General features: G+C 41.2%; 1 protein-coding gene across 1 annotated transcript in view; it reads left to right on the forward strand.

Annotated features, from left to right (window-relative positions):
* The window catches only part of RPF2 (ribosome production factor 2 homolog), a 35,232-nt gene extending 26,725 nt beyond the window's left edge, over positions 1-8,507 (forward strand). The window contains exons 7-9 of the mRNA XM_079716225.1: positions 463-565; positions 7,398-7,542; positions 8,319-8,507. Of these exons, the coding sequence (XP_079572351.1) occupies positions 463-565; positions 7,398-7,542; positions 8,319-8,498 (428 nt within the window). The 3' untranslated portion in view covers positions 8,499-8,507. The remainder of the gene's footprint in view (positions 1-462; positions 566-7,397; positions 7,543-8,318) is intronic.
* The last annotated feature ends 10,323 nt before the right edge of the window (positions 8,508-18,830 follow it).

Genomic DNA, 18,830 nt, shown 5'->3' on the forward strand with positions numbered 1-18,830 from the left:
ATAATTGAGATTCCTTGTTAGAATTTTCTTGCTTGTTGGCGTCTGCCATATAACAAACACTAGTTCAATTTAATAGTCAAAGTTTGAACAGCCGTTTTTATAGACTTTTGCCATCTTAACCTATCTGTCTTAGTTGATTAAAATTTTATACCTTGTTTTACATTTTCTAAAAAGTTACTATTCACAATAAACCTGTTATACTCTGGTGCTGAGCATTGGCTTAGAGGGAGAACTGCAAAACTGAAAAATTACATGGCTCAGTGAACTAAACAGAAATACAGTCATGAGATTAAATGGTAGAGGGGCGGGACCATCAGATTTTTCAGGCATCAGTTTTTGTGCTGCTTTTTAGATAAGATACAGAGAGTTGCGTTTAGAACGCAGCTGATTTGTAACTGAATTTTAAAGGTATGGTAATCTTTTTTTTTTTTTTTTTTTAAACAACCTGATGTGTGCTTTTAGATTTCTTCAGAGGCCCCACAGTATCAAATGTCCGCCTGGCTGGTTTAGAGTATGTTCTGCACTTCACTGCACTGAATGGGAAGATTTACTTTCGAAGCTATAAGTAAGTGCATTTCTTAACATGTTTTTGTTAATCCTCAGGGTTAGCATTTTAGTGTGACTGTTTTATAGAGCTCAGACTTAGAATTGGTGTCTGGCCAAAAGTTTATTTGGAGAGTTTGCAGAATAGCAGTGACAAAGTAGCTCTGTGCTGATCCTCAGGTCTGTCACTCCCCTGCTAACTTCTGCCTCCCGGAAACCCTGCTTTTCCAGGGCCCTGGGGCATCAAACGCTACACTCCCTCTGAGCTTAGAACGCTTATTCAGTCCTGACTCGCCATACTTTTATGCAGTATCTCCCTGTTTTTCTTGACTAAATTTAGAGCGCCAAGCCACAAGTCTTAGCCCAGCCAAAGCAAATCTCAAAGTCCTGAGTCTAAAAAATGGAGTCTGAAAGTAATAAGAAGATTCAGTGGCTAGATTCATTTTACCTTCTTTCTCCAGCCCAGGCCTCTACCTGTACCCCCACCACAATATAAATATAAATCCTAACAAGCACATTCTGTTTTCATAAAAACCTTAATGACATGCTGCAACTGCTTTTTGAGGTAAGCATGACTTGTTTTTTTCCTTATTTAAAATAAAGTGTTAGCGCGGATTGATGGAGCGCACACTTTCCTAGAGAATACATTGACTCCCACTAACTGCCTCCCTTGGTACATTGAATTCAGCCTGACGTCTGCTTCGCGCTGTGGCGTGGCAGTGCAGCCTGAGCGCCGACAGCCCAGTGTTGACAGTGTCTTCGTGCAGTGGTGCCATTTGTGCAACCATTCGTGGACTTCAGCATTTCATCCATGGTTTTAATTTTGTTTTTTATCATAATGGAATACATGGTTGACCAGCTTGTGTCCAGTGAACATCCAAATAAACTAAGTAATCACCTCTTTTTTTGTTAGTAATTTCCATCTTTGTCTCAACTGTATGGAGTCAGAGATGCTCAGTTCTTTTCACCACATGAGTGGTACCACCATTTCTATTTTTCTATTTTTTCCTCATTTAAATAATAACGGGGGCTTCCCTGGTGGCGCAGTGGTTGGGAGTCCTCCTGCCGATGCAGGGGACGCGGGTTCGTGCCCCGGTCCGGGAGGATCCCACATGCCGTGGAGCGGCTGGGCCCGTGAGCCATGGCCGCTGGGCCTGCGCGTCCGGAGCTTGTGCTCCGCGATAGGAGAGGCCACAGCAGTGAGAGGCCGCCATACCACCAAAAAAATAAATAAATAAATAAATAAATAAATAATAACGGGCAAAAAAATAATTTTTTTCTCATTTAAATAATAATTTTATGATCATTTTTAACTAGTTGAGATGGAAAGTCCCTATAATCTGTTGTTTGCATTTCCAAACTTGATTTTGGGGCAGTTAAGAATATTATGAAGGTGACTCCTATTTATAGAGCAAGATATAAAAGATGAAAAATCACTAACAAAAAAAAATCTTTTTGAAAACTTATGTTAAACAAGGAGACCCTGAGATACAAAGGAGCTAAAAATATAAAGATAAAAGTCTTTGAGAATGAGAAATGAATAATAACAATAATCTAAAACTCATGGTGAACAATTTCAAAGGATGTATTCTCTTGTATCAGAACTTGTATTTAGTGAAAAGAAAGATAAATTTGTAAAGAAAGAAAGAAAACACAGAGAAAATAAAGCAAAATGGACAAAAAATTAGCAAATCAGGCTTAAGAACAAGGATAAATAGGCAGTGTAACTACACATATTTGTCTGTCCACTTACTTTAAGAAGTATGTAATTGCTGGAATCACTGTTAGGTTAGCATGGCATCTACCATAATGAAAAAAAGATTTGAATTTTTTACGAAATTATTTTATTTATTTATTTATTTATTTATTTATGTATGGCTGCATCAGGACTTAGCTGCGGCACTTGGGGTCTTCTTTGCGCCATGCAGGATCTTTCAGTTGCAGCACGCAGGCTTCGCTAGTTGTGGTGCGTGGGCTCCAGAGTGCATGGGCTCTGTAGTTTGCAGCACATGGGCTCTCTAGTTGAGGCCCATGGGCTTAGTAGTTGTGACAGGGCTTAGTTGCCCTCTGGCATGTGGGATCTTAGTTCCCTGACCAGGGATCGAACCTATGTCCCCTGCATTGGAAGGCAGGTTCTTAACCACTGGACCACCAGGGAAGTCCCAAGATCTGAATTTTTAAGATCAGAAACCCTAGTGTAAAATTTTAATCCCAGGTTTTCATATCTATATCCTGTAATACCTGCTAGCTATTGATTTGAAATAGAAAATGGACAGTGTGATTGAGAGCGAGCTGCTACTGGGGAAAATCCCTGGATGTGGATTAGCTTAGCCTCCAAGGGCTGTGCTCTGCTTGGGAGGGGAAGGAAGAGGTGGTCCCAGAAATGAGCATCACCTCTGAGCCTAGTGACCTGGCTCTGTGCCAGGCTTTGCCACATGACATGGGCAAGTCACTCCTCAGGGCCCCTGTTTTTCCTTTGCAAAGTGTAGTGGTATCATATAGGTAATTCTGAGGTCCCTCTGAGATGGATAATTCTCCTTTATGAGAGGGAGAGGGGTGCAGATAGAGGTGGGAATGTGCCAGAGAAGTGTGTCTGACCTAGTGTGGCTCCTCAGGCATTCTCACAGGCTGCTCTTGGGTGTCCTGCCCTCTTCCAACCAGCCCTTAGGCAGTTGGTTAAAGGTAGTAGTTAATATTGACACTTATTAATTTGTGAAGATCAATAAGGCTTATAAAATGGTTTTGAGCTTCTTGTATGAAAGGAACTCTGAGCATGGAATTACATTAATAGAACCTTTGACCTTTCCTCTTTTGGGGAAATAAATCATAGTGTTACTGGCACCTGCCTGTATATCCTATAATAATTAATTCCTTGGAGAATTTTATTCACTATAGGGCCAGAGCTATTAGTATGAAACTGAAGATCTTTAGTAACTGCCACGTATGCCTTTGCCATGGCATTGGGTAGGTTTTATGGGGAGAAATATGCAAAGCAGGAAGTATTAGCATACCTTAAAAAGCAAACACAACATTCTAGGCAAGGAGTTAAGTAATGAAAACAGAATGTCAACAGAAGAGAGGGATATGGAAGGGAGAAAAATAAGGAAATTGCAATTTAAACAAGAGTGGTAATGCCAGTCTTTGTCAAGAAATAGGCAAATCATATTTAAATATATTATAGAAATTACCAATTAACATATCTGGTAGCCTAAACCCACTCTGAGAGGGAAGGTACTGAGTTCTGTTTGTCTTTGTGTCCCTGCATCTTATACCATGTAGTCTTGCAGAACTGAATGTCACTTTTGATTTAGAGCTTATAGGGAAACAAAACAAACAGAGCTTGAGGTTAAGATCTGAAATGGAGATTTACATGGGGTGTAAAGGTTCTGGGCAATAGATATTTGGCTGGAGATACGAAAGCCTGGAATCAAAATGTCTGTCTTTAAAAAGAAGTGCAGTGTCTATGATGGCATTGAGGGTAAAGGAAATGGCTTTCATTTTGTTTTTTTAGAGTCGATGTTTAATAGACTGTTCATTTTCCTTAGCATAATCACAAAAATCCTTTATAAATTCTCTATTAATACATTTCCTCTGAGAAAGAGTAAACAGGTTGTTTTTTTTTTAAGGATTAACAATTGATTTTTTTTAAGCTTTCCGTTCGTTTGTTCTTTCCTTCCTTCCTTCCTTCCTTTCCTCCTTCCCTCCTTCCTTCCCTCCCTCCTTCCCACCAGGTCTTAGTTGCAGTGTGTGGGATCTTCGTTGAGGCATGTGGGATCTTTTAGTTGTGACATGCGGGATCTAGTCCCCCTTCCAGGGATCGAACCCAGGCCCCCTGCATTGGGAGTACAAAGTCTTAACTGATGGACCACCAGGGAAGTCCCAATGATTTTAGATTCTAGATTTCACTGTTAAAAGCTGTTAATAAAAAGAAAAGATGATAGCCCTATCACGAGAAACCATATGAAGAGAACTGATAACTGGAGAAAGTTTCCTTTTATTTCTATCAAATAGAATAGTGAACATATTCAGTGAAGTGATTAAGATAAGATCATCTACACAGGCAGTATGGCACTGTAACTTAATTCTTCAGTAAATAGCAACATATGTAGTTATATGTAGTTACTTGGAAAAAATTTTCTATACTGCTCAAAAGATTTACTTCGTTAGGAGGGCACTTACATAAATAAAAAGATACATGAACTGTTCTGGATTGACAAGTTCTCCATTTAGTTGAAAATTAGCATCCTAAGTGGTAGAAAATTTTTTTTCATTGATATTTTATGTATGTGATTTCCTTGATTTTTTTTTTTTTTTTTTTTTTTTGCGGTACGCGGGCCTCTCACTGTTGTGGCCTCTCCCGTTGCGGAGCACAGGCTCCGGACGTGCAGGCTCAGCGGCCGTGGCTCACGGGCCCAGCCGCTCCGCGGCATGTGGGATCTTCCCAGACCGGGGCACGAACCTGTGTCCCCTGCATCGGCAGGTGGACTCTCAACCACTGCGCCACCAGGGAAGCCCGCTTGATTTTTTTTTTTAAAGTAATCTACTGAACACAATATATTAATCAAGATTTAGTCTTTTTTTTTTCCTTTTTTTCTTTTTCTTTTCTTTTTTTGGCCATACCATATAGCATGCGGGATCTTAGTTCCCTGACCAGGGAGTGAGCCCGTGCCCCCTGCAGTGGAGTTGTGGAGTCCTAACCACTAGACCGCCAGGGAATTCCCAAGATTTAGTCTCGATATGAGTTCAGCATGGTAGATATCATTTATTTGGAGGTACTGAACATGTGGATGCAACTGCATAAGTACCTGTGATATAAAAGATCAAATGGTCACTGACCGCATATGCGTGAATTAGGTATTAGGGAAGATGCCATGATGTTAGCCAACTTAAGCTCCTAAAAATGTTTTCCCTTACGGTAGGCCTGAGATAGGCCTTCTCTCAGGTCTCTTCTCCTGGAACCACTGTGAGGAGAGTGACCTAAAGACCCTTGTTTAGGTTCTTTTTCCCTGTGCTTGTTCCCTTCAAGCCCCATACTAATATTTATTTGATCTTATAATGTTAGTATCTTTTTGTTTCTTTGTTTAACATTTCTGCTCTTTACATATCCTAGGTTGTAGGTTGTGCTTTTTTTGTGTGTGTGTGTTTTTTTTTGCCTTGTTTAATTTGGTATAAATTACTGTGTCTGATACAACGTATCTATCATTATGACTCTTCCATAGCCAGTAAATGCACCTCCCGTGAATGGACTGTATTGATTGGTTGTCTTCATGTGATGCACGGCTGTTAACAAGCTTTTGCACTCTCACTCCTGCTTCCTGGTGTTTGCTGCTCTCCTGGGTATTCTTTTTTTTTTTTTTTGCGGTATGTGGGCCTCTCACTGTTGTGGCCTCTCCCGTTGCGGAACACAGGCTCCGGACGCGCAGGCTCAACGGCCATGGCTCACGGACCCAGCCGCTCCGTGGCATGCGGGATCCTCCCGGACCAGGGCACAAACCCGCGTCCCCTGCATCGGCAGGCGGACTCCCAACCACTGCGCCACCAAGGAAGCCCTCCTGGGTATTCTTTACTCTGCTTTCCTCTTCTGTTCTTTCTCTTCTCTCATGTCACTTGTTGCCTCTTTTCACACTCCGGCTTTTATGTGAAAAGGCTGATCTTTTTAAAACATTATTATTTAGTCCTTTTTTTTCCCCGTATGGAGATCTGGCCACAGTAACAAATTGAGTCTTTTAACTCAAATAATCTTCAGGTCTTTGAGCAGTTCTTGTGGTATCTCTCACAAAAAAAGAATTTGTGAGTCTCCCTTCCTCCCCATTGTATCCTTCATATGCTTTCAAATCCAGAGCTACTTGGACATATGGTATCCAGAAAGTTGTGGTTTTGTTTTATTAAGTTCATTCCAATTTATAGAGATCAGTAAATGTCTGTGCTATGGAGAAAAGTTGATTCTGAATAGGTCTTAGAGAAATAAGAATTTGTTAATCAATCATGTAATATAATGTTTCAAAAACCCAGTTAAAGATTTTTTTATAATCATGTAAATCTTGCGTAAGATGAAGAAGTCAAATCAAAGGATTCCACTTCTTAGAACTGTATCACCTGCTGTTTCTCAACAATATTGCATCCTCTTATGTTTTATTTTTGAAAATAAGTAGACTAAAGAAAATACTTGGTCTTGGGGCGTCCCTGGTGGCTCAGTGGTTAAGAATCCGCCTACCAATGCAGGGGACACAGGTTCGAGCCCTGGTGCGGGAAGATCCCACATGCCGCAGAGCAACTAAGCCCATGCACCACAGCTACTGAGCCTGCGCTCTAGAGCCTGCAAGCCACAACTACTGAGCCCACATGCCACAACTACTGAAGCCCATGCACCTAGAGCCCGTGCTCCGCAACAAGAGTAGCCACTGCAACGAGAAGCCGCGCACCGCAATGAAGAGTAGACCCTGCTCGCTGCAACTAGAGAAAGCCTGCAAGCAGCAACGAAGGCCCAGTGCAGCCAAAAATAAATAAATAAAATAAATAAATTTATTTAAGAAAAAGAAAATACTTGGTCTAAGTATATAAAGTATTAAGGCTTAGCCTTTCCTTTTCTTTTCTTTTTTTTAAAAATCTTTTTGACCATGCCATGTGGCATCTGGGATATTAGTTCCCTGACAAGGGATCAAACCCATTCCCCCTGCATTGGAAGCGCAGAGTCTTAACCACTGGACTGCCAGGGAAGTCTTTAAGCTTAACCTTTCTAAACATTTTATGATATTTTATGGAACTGTAATCTTCTAGAACAAAAATATTTGCAGGGGTGGGGTGGGACTTTTATCAAAGTCAAAGCAACATTTCTTTTTTGCTATTTCATAAAGGTTGCTGTTGAAGAAATCTGGCTGCAGAACACCTCGGATTGAATTGGAAGAGATGGGACCCTCATTGGATCTGGTTCTGAGGAGGACACACCTAGCATCAGATGACCTTTATAAGTTATCTATGAAAATGCCCAAAGCCCTCAAGGTACATGACTTGTAGATGGGTGCCATGTTTATTTGTATATTCCATTCTTCTTTCCAAAAAAGGATTTGTGGCATATTATATTGAAGAGCATACATAAAGAGGTCAATAAAATAGATAAAATTAGACTCTCAAAGAAAAAAATTAGACTCTCAGAGCCAAAGAAAGGAGGAAGAAGCAAATAAGCCAACCATAATTGATAATAAAATTGTAGAAACCAGGCATCAGGTGTTGCTGAGAGCTTCCTGGTAGTCAAGACTGCCAGTTTTCAGCAAAAATGGGGCTCATTTTAGGCATTGTGAAAATGTAATTTCAAGCATAGGATGTGTAACCCATACTTGCATAAAATGTGTTTTGACTCTTGAATGGTTTTAAAAAGCAAGTAGAAATGGCATCTCTGGAATGCCAATAAAGATTGAAATGATAGTTATAATCCTTAAGCTAAACACAGGAAATCCTCTCAGTGCATGACAGTGTTGCTGTCTGTTGTGTTGCTTCTCAAAATATGGTCTGACAATTTACCTGAGAATTGTTAGAAATGCTGAATTCTCAGATCCCACATAGTCCTACTGAATTAGAATTGGCATTTTAACAAGCTCTGAGTAATCTGTTTATACCTAAGTTTGAGGAGAAAGGGCTGTAGAGCTATAGACTCTGTATCATTAAAGGTGTGCTCACTAATGGAGATTGTTAATATGATAGTTGTTGTACACTAGATTTTTACCAGTTCATGGTAGTAGACCCAACTAAATATATATTTATATATTCTTGTTTCATAGCCAAAGAAGAAGAAAAATGTCTCTCATGATACTTTTGGTACAACTTATGGAAGAATTCATATGCAGAAGCAAGACCTAAGCAAACTACAGACCAGGAAAATGAAGGGGTTGAAGAAGCGACCTGCAGAAAGGAAAGCAGATGACCAGGAGAAAAAGTCAAAGAGAATTAAAAAGGATTGATGGAATATAGCCAATAACTGCATTTTTATTATAGTCTTTACTTAGAATTATCAAGCATCAATTATTTCAGAGTTTCTTGTAAGGTTTTATTGTATATTTTTATAACTTGATAATTTACCTAAATTATATATTACATACATTGTGAACAGTAACATACTAGTATTAGGTTGAAAGTCAGGCTCTTACTGGAGACATTACACCCTGGTATGCCGTTTCCTGTCTGTGATGTGACATTTCCCTCTGCCAACCCCCTACAAAGTCTCCTATCTCATTGGGTGGGTGAGTGAGGAGGGATCTCCAGAACAATCATTGGTGTTTTAGAGAATGTTGGGTTAAGCTTTAGATAAAGGGAGGAAGTTATGGAAAGTAGAAATGGTCCAAAGTAACTGTATACATGCTCAGTATGAGCTACCTGGAAAGTTGACCCCATCTCCCAGCATATACATACAACCTGACTTTTATTTTTTTACTTTCCTGTTGTTTTACCTAAAATTCTACCAGTTAGAGATTAATTTTGAGATTTTAAGCTCTGTGTCTTAAAACAGATCTCTGAGATGTCCACTACCTGATCATTGACATACTACCTTACTATTGATTATTTTAAGAGATTCTGCTACTAAATGGAGCCCTATTCCTCTTCTTTGGGAGAAAGGAAGTTTTGGTAAGGGTTGAAGAGAGAAGGAGAGATTAGGTAAGTTAAGACACATGACATTTTAAGGTACTGGGTAGCCGTAGGTAGCTAAAGGTCACATGAAGGCCCTGGGTGTTTGCATACAGAGTAGGAGTAAGCCAAAGCCAAACAGCTTATTTTGAAATTTTCTTGAAGACTGGCCCTGTGCCTAGGAAAATGGGGGAAAGCTTTCTGCTTCCTACTCCTAGTACTGCAAACTTGTTTTCCCTAAATGTACAATTTAGTTTCCTTGACTGAGTCCCTGGCAAAGAGGCTCCTTTATACAAGCACAAGGCAATTATGCTGTAAAAGTACAAACATACATAAACCATGATGTGTTATGTAAAGTAGAAATGCTATTGTTTTCAATTCCATGTCAAGGAGCTCCTCCATGTCTATGTGTGAATGCATTTATGTGAGTTTGCTAAAAGCTAGAACCTCAATTTTACTTTTTTTATCCTTTCCCTTCTCTTGTAAACCCATTCCTTAGCCTGCCTTCTCCCCAGCCCTTTCCTGCTAATAGTCTCTTAAAAAGGAGGGAGCTGGTATCACTCATTTACACTTGTTACTTGATTATACATTTAACCAAAGACTACACGGTTTTAGATCGGAAGTAGGCATTTGCATTATATGTCTAAATGGGGAGAGAGGGCGAAATGAAAATGATTCATATCCTGCCATCTGCAAGTAGATGGACAATGGACAATAGTTGGGGAGAAGGGGCGTCATGAAAGGGGCATCAGAAATGATGGATGCAGGACTTCTCTGGTGGCGCAATGGTTAAGAATCCGCCTGCCAATGCAGGGGACGCGGGCTCGAGCCCTGGTCCCGGAAGATCCCACATGCCGTGGAGCAACTAAGCCTATGCGCCACAACTACTGAGCCTGCTCTCTAGAGCGTGTGAGCCACAAGTACTGAAGCCGACACACCTTGAGCCCGTGCTCCGCAACAAGAGAAGCCACTGCAACGAGAAGCCCACACAGTGCAACGAAGAGTAGCCCCCACTCGCCACAGCTAGAGAAAGCCTGTGCACAGCAACAAAGATCCAACGCAGACAAAAAAAAAAAAAAAAAAAAAAAAGGATGCATAGCCCTTACCCAATGTGTGACCCCTGGCTGGTCCAGCTAACAATAGTGAAGGTAGGCAGATTCAGGAGGCAGAGCCATGGGTCCTTTTCACCAGCCACTTGGATCCTGCCACACTACGGCTGTTAGCATAACTGATGCCATCTTGGGCCTGTTCAGTTCCCCCCGTCCTTCAACTGACCCTACCTAGGGCTGTAGTGTGTAGTAAATCTCTGTTGTCAGGGGCTTTGTAGTTAATAGATGTTTAATGACCATTAGGTCCAGGTGGCCCCTGTGCTGTTAGTCTCCAAACAATAATGAAGAGCTTCGCTGACGTATTCCCGGTGCCCATGAGACTAGTTACCCGTTCATAAATCTGGACTTTGGAATTCACTTCCTGTTTCCAAGCACGTACCCCCATACCCTAGGTTAACTATAAAATTCTCCCAGTGGCAGTTATGAATGCTTCTGGATGTCATCCACCCTATCCCACCCTGTGAGTAAACTGCCTTATAATAAGCTAATCTACTGATTATATGGAGTGGCCTGCCTCATTTTTCGGTTTAAAGATACTGTCTCAGTTTGGTGGGCATCTTTCGTTCCCTTTGTATTTTTCCTGTTTTTTTTTTTTTTGTGGTACGCGGGCCTCTCACTGCTGCGGCCTCTCCCGTTGCGGAGCACAGGCTCCGGACGCGCAGGCTCAGCAGCCACGGCTCACGGGCCCAGCCGCTCCGCGGCATATGGGATCCTCCCAGACCGGGGCACGAACCCGTATCCCCTGCATCGGCAGGCGGACTCTCAACCACTGCGCCACCAGGGAGGCCCTTTTTCCTGTTTTTTAGGATGCTAATACTAATACCAAGCTATATATGATTTCATGAAATCTGATTCCTTTTAATAACTTAAATGCTGCTATTTGTTTTCTTGGTATTGAACATAATCCAAAGTAGAGATGTTATTACCCAAATCAATAAAGAAAGGGCAAAAAAGAGCTTACCCCAAGTCAGTTTTCAATTATCTGATTAGCTGCTTCTGATCTCTCCTTCCTTTCATTTATATTTTTAGCCACTTCTCCTCCCCCCTACCAAAGGGTGAGGCCAGGAAAGGATTCACAGAAGCTTTAAAATGGAAGAAGTTAAAATCCCTAAAACCACTGTTAAATTTGACCAAGAAGAGAAGGTTTGTTTTTTAATGGAATTTCAGGTATCGGTACTTTTTCCATTATAAAATTAAGAGCCTGCAAAAATACAGGGTCTTTATCGTGTCCTTAATGCACTTTTAATAGATCATAGAAATGGTCAAAACATCCCATAATTGCATGAAAGGCAAATATATCCTAGTATATATATACACTATGAAATTGTATAGATATTCACATCCCTTTAAATAAACTACTGTAAACAAGAAGATAAATTAGGCTTGCTGGCTTAAGGTTTATGCCAGCTGTGAGAAGAAGGTCAATTTGCTTTTAAATGTATGTTGTTTTCCTCTCATACCAACAATGCGAGTGGTTCAAGTTTAAAATCAGCAAAGATAACACAGTTTCCTTTAAGTGGACCATGTTAGGCCGTGTTAGAAAGTTTGACTGCCTTGGTTGAACTGGAGCCATTTTGCACTTTTCCCAATTCAAAACCCTTAGGGAAAAAGTTTTAGAACATGGCCAACCATGTTCTAGATAACCAACATGCATTTTAATTTTGTTCTGCTGCTGCTGCTTCCTTTAAACAACTTCCCTCCTCCTTTCCCCTACACATTCTCACCCCCCACCCCGACCCTTCACACTCTGAGCATCAGAAAAAATAGGTTCTAAACACGGAGAAAAGTCTGACGCTGGGCAGGCACCTGCTACTTAGTGGGGTTGAGGCCTATATGAAAGAAGGTTAAAAAAAGGGAAATGGCAAATCCTCTAGAGCTCAGCAGTTAAGGCTTTTGCCAAGCAAAGATCAAAGCCCTTGAGCTTTTAAGTCTTTTACTGGATTGGGATTGATTCCTCAAGCTCAAAACAGGCTCAGCTAGAAGCAGAGTGACAGGTGTTGGATCTGTGAGGCATGCCCTCTGGCTAAGCTGGAACCCAGAGCTGCAGAGGTGCTGGCTCTGGATGCCAGATCAGGGGAAAGGACCTGTAACCAGAGTCAGAGTTGAGCTTAAGCAGAGACTGTGTTCAGGGATCTCCTCTGTCCCTCTCAAACACTGCAAGCTAGCTCAGAAAGATGTTCCTGGAGGGCAAAGCACAACCTGTTTAACGGGTGCATCTGAAATGGACTTGGAAGATTCACACCCATCAACTTGAGAAGTTTATTTTCTCAATCCCTTGGCTAGTTCCCCAGAGTCAGCTGACAAAGCAGATGGCAAGGTGACCTGAGTAGACATATCACTTTAGATGACAATCTGCAACAGGGCCTCTGGCTTGGCACTCAGAGGCAGCCCTAGGGTTTTTGGCACTGTGGGAAAGAGCACGAGAATTCATTGCTGTCCCCTTAAGCCCCATTTCCATCCATTTGACTCACCACTTGAAGCTAGTCTGTGTCACAAATGTGTTGTGAGTTTTATGCCCAGCACCTTCCTTTGCATAGGGAGACCTTGGGGAAGGATTAAACTGAATCTTGAAAAATCAATAAACAATGCTCAAGTGGCTAGGAGCTCCTCAAAAGTGGAATATGTGGAAGAGAGGGACAGCAGGTAGTGCAGTGTTGGGGCCGAAAGCTGTGGCCTTAAACTGACAGGGCTTCCCTGGTGACGCAGTGGTTAAAAGAATCTGCCTGCCAGTGCAGGGAACACGGGTTCGAGCCCTGGTCCGGGAAGATCCCACATGCTGTGGAGCAACTAAGCCCGTGCACCACAACTACTGAGCTTGCGCTCTAGAGCCCGTGAGCCAGAACTACTGAGCCCGTGTGCCACAGCTACCGAAGCCCGTGCACCTAGAGCCCATGCTCTGCAACAAGAGAAAACACTGCAGTGAGAAGCCCACACACATGGCAGCAACGAAGACCCAACGCTGCCAAAAATAAATATTTTTAAAAAAGAAAGAAACTGACATCATCTCCTGATGCTCTCTGAGCCCTCAGCTAAGACTTAACAGGGCAAGGACCCAATTACAGACAGGCAAAACCACTGGCAATACCAGTTAGTGGTATGGTTCTCTAAGCAACGTTAAAAGTGTTCCCAGCGTTTTTCGAGAAATGCAAAGAAAATAAATGAGGCTTTATTTTGTTTTGTGGTAGTAGTAGTAGTAGTAGTAGTAGTACGACAGTTTTTTTAAAGGGGGCCTGATAAGGCAAGTGGTACAATGCTAGCTGACAGAATTCTTATCTGATTTCCATGCTTAGAAACTGAGAAGAGCAGAGCCATCATGGTTGAGAAGTGGTGCTCCATAGTCCTATCCTAACCTCAAGGTGGGTGAGATGTGGTATGGAAAGCACCAGGCTGATTGAAATGACTTGGAGTCAATCCCAGAAAAGGACAATCAGTTAATCTTGAAGGAATTGTGAAGAAGCAGAGTGAGGTAGAGATTTGGTCCTGGCAACATTTTGGGAAAAATCATTACATAGGTGGCTTGTGAGCTCTTATTTAGACATGAACGTAGTCATTGCTAACAGCCACCGTGGGTTCCCTGGGAGCTAAGAGTGTCAACTGATCACATTCCTTTTCTGAAAGGAGTCCTTTCCTGGTAGATAGGGGAGTAGTCATTCACTCCACATTTATCAAGCATTATGTTTCAGGCATTGTATATGTTTACAATTTAGAAAGCATGTTGTTTAAAATACAATTTTGGGAATTCCCTGGTGGTCCAGTGGTTAGGACGCTGTGCTTCCACAGCAGGGGGCCCGGGTCTGATCCCTGGTCAGGGAACTATACTCCCACAAGCTGGGCAGCCTGGCCATAAATGAATGAATGAATTAATAAATAACTAAATAAAACACAATTTTGATTTTTTTCCTGTTTATAAAAAACAAATCATTTTTCTGATTTTTTTTTTTTTTGGACTGCGTGTCATGTGGGATCTTAGTTCCCTGACCAGGGATCGAACCCACACTCCCTGCATTGGAAGTGCAGAGTCTTAACCACTGGACCACCAGGGAAGTCCCTCATTTTTTTGATTACTGAAGAGAAACTTGCAGAGAAGAAATAAAATTATGTGTAATCTTACAATCCAGAATACCACTATTAACATTTTGCTGTATTTTTTATCACTTTAAAAATACAGGTTCTTAAAATAAGAACATGATCTTACTATATTATTTGGAGTTCTGCTTTAAAAAAAAAGTAAACTTTTTTTTTTTTTTTTTTTTTTTGTTGCTGTACGTGGGCCTCTCACTGTTGTGGCGTCTCCCGTTGCGGAGCACAGGCTCCGGACGCGCAGGCTCAGCGGCCATGGCTTACGGGCCCAGCCGCTCCGCGGCATGTGGGATCTTCCCAGACCGGGGCACGAACGCACGTCCCCTGCATCGGCAGGCGGACTCTCAACCACTGCGCCACCAGGGAAGCCCAAAAAAAAAAAGTAAACTTTTTAAAGTTAAAAATTTGAAACTAATACCACAAATGGGGAAGTGTTCAGATGAGTAAATGCAATGAATTTTTACAAAGTGAATGTACTGTGATAACCATTATCCAGATAAAGAAATAGAAATATTGTCAAGACCTACAGAAGCCCTTTGTACTGCCTTCAGTCATGAGCCAGTTAACTACTAGGTACCCTGATCTTCAAATCAATATTAAATTGTAAGCATTTTCCTGTCATTAATTTTTTTTGAAAACACTATTTATTTATTTATTTATTTATTTATTTTTTGCGTTATGCGGGCCTCTCACAGTTGTGGCCTCTCCCGTTGCGGAGCACAGGCTCCGGACGCGCAGGCTCAGCGGCCATGGCTCACGGGCCCAGCCGCTCCGCGGCATGTGGGATCTTCCCAGACCGGGGCACGAACCCGCGTCCCCTGCATCGGCAGGCGGACTCCCAATCACTGCGCCACCAGGGAAGCCCTGAAAACACTATTTTTGATAGCTACACAATACTTGGTTATATGGATGTATTAAAATTTTGTCATTCTACTATTGGGCGTTAATGTCAATTCCTTTTGGCATTGTTACATGTAATGTGATGTATATCCTTTCAGAGAAATATTTTTAGAAAATATTTTCACATGTTGATTTTGTTTGACATTTAAAATAACCTGTGAGATGTATAGTGCAGGTGGTACTATATATTATTAGGCTCAGAAAGATTAACTTGTCTGAAGTTACACAGCTAAAGAGGTAAAGCTGGACATAGAACCTCTGTTTTCTAATTCCTAGTTGAGTAGATTCTCAACAGGACATCTAAGTCTCAAGGTATTCTTGTGAATCAAATGGGGAAAGGTGATGTAACTAAAAAAGCAGTTAGGCTAATGCAAAACGATTCGAAGGACTAGTATACCCAAAGAGTGTTGATGAATGATGCATAAATCTGTGGTATCTACAAAGGAAATCTTTATTGGCAAGCCTCAGGGCTCTGTCCTTGACTTTTGCTCCTTAAACAAGTTTATCTTCCACTTGAATGAAGGCAGGACACATTTGTTAAATTTGTGGATGACAAAGCAGTGAGAATATTAAGAGGACATAAATGTAAAATATCTTAGCAGGCTTGGAAGGTGGACAGAAGCCAAAAGGAGAAATTTAGTAAGATAAATGAAAAGTTCAGTACTTAGAGGGGAAAATGTGAACATTTTTAGAATAAGGGAGGTGTAGATCTACAGTTGGGAAATGACCCAGGGGACAAACCCTATGTCAGTGATCAGTGTGAGCAGACTTCCAGAAAGGTCCACAGAAATTTAAGCTGCACTGACAGAAGTAGAACATTCGGGTTGACTGAAATAGAATACATGAGACAGACAAGAAAGTCTGAAAACAGCAAAGCCTGATACGAATATACAGTAATAAAAAAGTGGAGGAACAGAGACCCATTGTACTCTAATCTGCTCAAACCACATCTGCAGTATTTGTCCCAGTTCTGGGCACACCCTTGGAGGAACTTGAGCTCCCTGGACTGTGTTCAGAAGATGGTGATGAAGGTAATGAAAAATCTCCAAACCTTGCCAGATCAGGCAGAAATGGTTTACCAGGGGGGAGAAAGGCAGTCATTGAACAAAATTTGTTTTTATCAGCTTAATTGGAATATAATTTATGTACAATAAAAGTACATCCACTTAGAGTGTATGATTTGGTGAGTTTTGACATTTGTATAAACCCATGAAAACACTAGCACGATAAAGATGGGAACATTTTCATTACTCCGAAAGGATTCCTTATGCCTCTTTGTAGTCCATCCTCCCTCTACCCCAAGGCTTAGGCAACCACTGATCTGCTTTCTGTCACTATAGATGAGTTAATATTTTCTAGAATTGTATATAAATGGAACAGAAGAGCAGAACTCTTGTGATTGGCCTCTTGCACTCAGTCTGAAGATTTTGAGGTTTGCACATCTTGCTTCATCTATCCGTAGTTCATAACTGGATGGTATGTCATCATATGGATGTACCACATTTTGTTTATCTATTTATCTGATTATGGACATTTGAGTTGTTTCCAGTTTGGGACCATTATGGAAAAAGCTGCTATGTACATTCATGTTACAAGTTTTTGTGTGAACAAATGTTTTCATTTCTTTTGGGTAGATGCCTAGGAATGGAATGGCTGGGTCCTGTTGAACACTCAGTTCCACTAGGAACTTTATGAACAAGAGAAACAGGTTCCCAGGCTCACTTTCTAGGAGGGAAAGAGGCAGTAAAACATGTCAACAAATGGATAAGTTCAGAAAGTGATAAATGATATAAGGATGATAAAAGAGTTGCTGAAAGTGACTAAGAAGGGTTTATCTTAACTAGAATGATGAAGGAAGATCTCTCTGTAGAGCTGACATTTAAGTTGAGCTGAGTCCCGAATGGGACTCGGGCTCCAGAGTGTGCGGGCTCAGTAGTTGTGGCATGTGGGATCTTAGTTCTCCAATGTATGAAGCAATGTATGAAGGTTTGAGGGAGCACATTCCAGGAACTGGGAACTTTAAGAGCAAAGTCCTTGAGAAAGGATGGAGTTTGACTTAAGAAGGATGTAATAGTTGTCTCCAGATGTTCAAAAAACAATCAGGAGGAAAAGGGATTACATTTATTCTATGAAATTTTAGAGGTATAAATATGACCAGTGAGCAGACATTACATAGAGAAGAGCTTGGGTTCAGTCGAAACTTTTCATAGTGGGATGTTTGGGGGTAGGAAAAGGACCAAGTTTTAAGTCCTTTTTTGTTGTTGAGGTTTTGTTTTCATTCTTTATTTCTTTTTGTTGTTGTTGTTAAGACCTTTCCTACTAATATGAATAACAACTACAGCTAGATGGACATGGAACTAACTAGTGACTTTGGTCTCTCAAAGTGAATTATTGAGCAGATATAAATCCAGCTTAAAAACTAATTACACTGGCTTGTGGCAGCCAAGTGTTAAGGAAAAAAAGAAAAACTGCAGTAATTTGCACTAATTTGTAAGGCAACTGATAGAAAAAAATATTTCATTTTTCTACTAATTTGGGGCTTAACAATAGGCACTCAGAAAACATTCAAATGTTCCTTGAGAGGCCAGAAAAAGAAGGATGCATTATCTTCTTTCAGTTAAATGACACCTTCTATGGTTAGTGTACAAGGAAGTGTGAGGACATGTTAATAAAAATAGGGATAATCCTTCAGCACATACCTACATCTGTCCATTTAAAAATAATAATAGTGATTTGAAATTAAATGATATCTACCAAGGTATTAACGCAGATAAAAGATGCAGTCTTTTTGAAAATGTATTAGAAGACTAAATTATATAATTACTTTTTTTTTTTTTTTTTTTGTTAGTGGGCCTCCCACTGTTGTGGCCTCTCCTGCTGCGGAGCACATGCTCCGGACCTGCAGGCTCAGCGGCCACGGCTCACGGGCCCAGCTGCTCCGCGGCATGTGGGATCTTCCCAGACCGGAGCACGAACCCGTGTCCCCTGCATCGGCAGGCAGACTCTCAACCACTGCGCCACCAGGGAAGCCCTATAATTACTTTTAATTATTGTGCAAACTTAAGAACAATAAAGGAACAGAAGAAGGAGGAGAAGGAGGAAGGAAAGGAAGAGGAGAAAGGCAGAGAGGAGTAGAAAACCATCTATTTCACTGACTTAAGAAACTGCAGCTTTCATCCTTCCATGATGTCCTCAGTCCTTGTCTAGATGCTTCTGTAATCATCAGGTAAGAGTGCAGGCATGTTTTTAGTACTATACAGTTTTGTGTCATATCAATTCAATAAAGCATATCATCAATTATTGATTCCTTACATGAATGAACAATATATTTAGGGTCATCAGCAGGAGGATTTCTTGGCAGCTTCTATGCTGTGGGAAGGGTGCATAAAGGATAGGAGTAAGATAAAACTCTCTAAGGCAGGGCTCCTCAAGCTGTGGTCCCATCACCTCTAGGGGATGTGGTATGACCTACTTTTCCAGCCCTTGTCATCCTTAGGGTCCTCAATTTGTGGAAGAAGACAGTTCATGTACCAGTAGCAGAGGACAGCTGTTTTCCATGAACTTGTCAGAGAGTATAATCTT

The sequence above is a fragment of the Hyperoodon ampullatus genome (genome assembly GCF_949752795.1).
Source record: "Hyperoodon ampullatus genome assembly, chromosome: 12".
Taxonomy (NCBI): Eukaryota; Metazoa; Chordata; class Mammalia; order Artiodactyla; family Ziphiidae; genus Hyperoodon; species Hyperoodon ampullatus.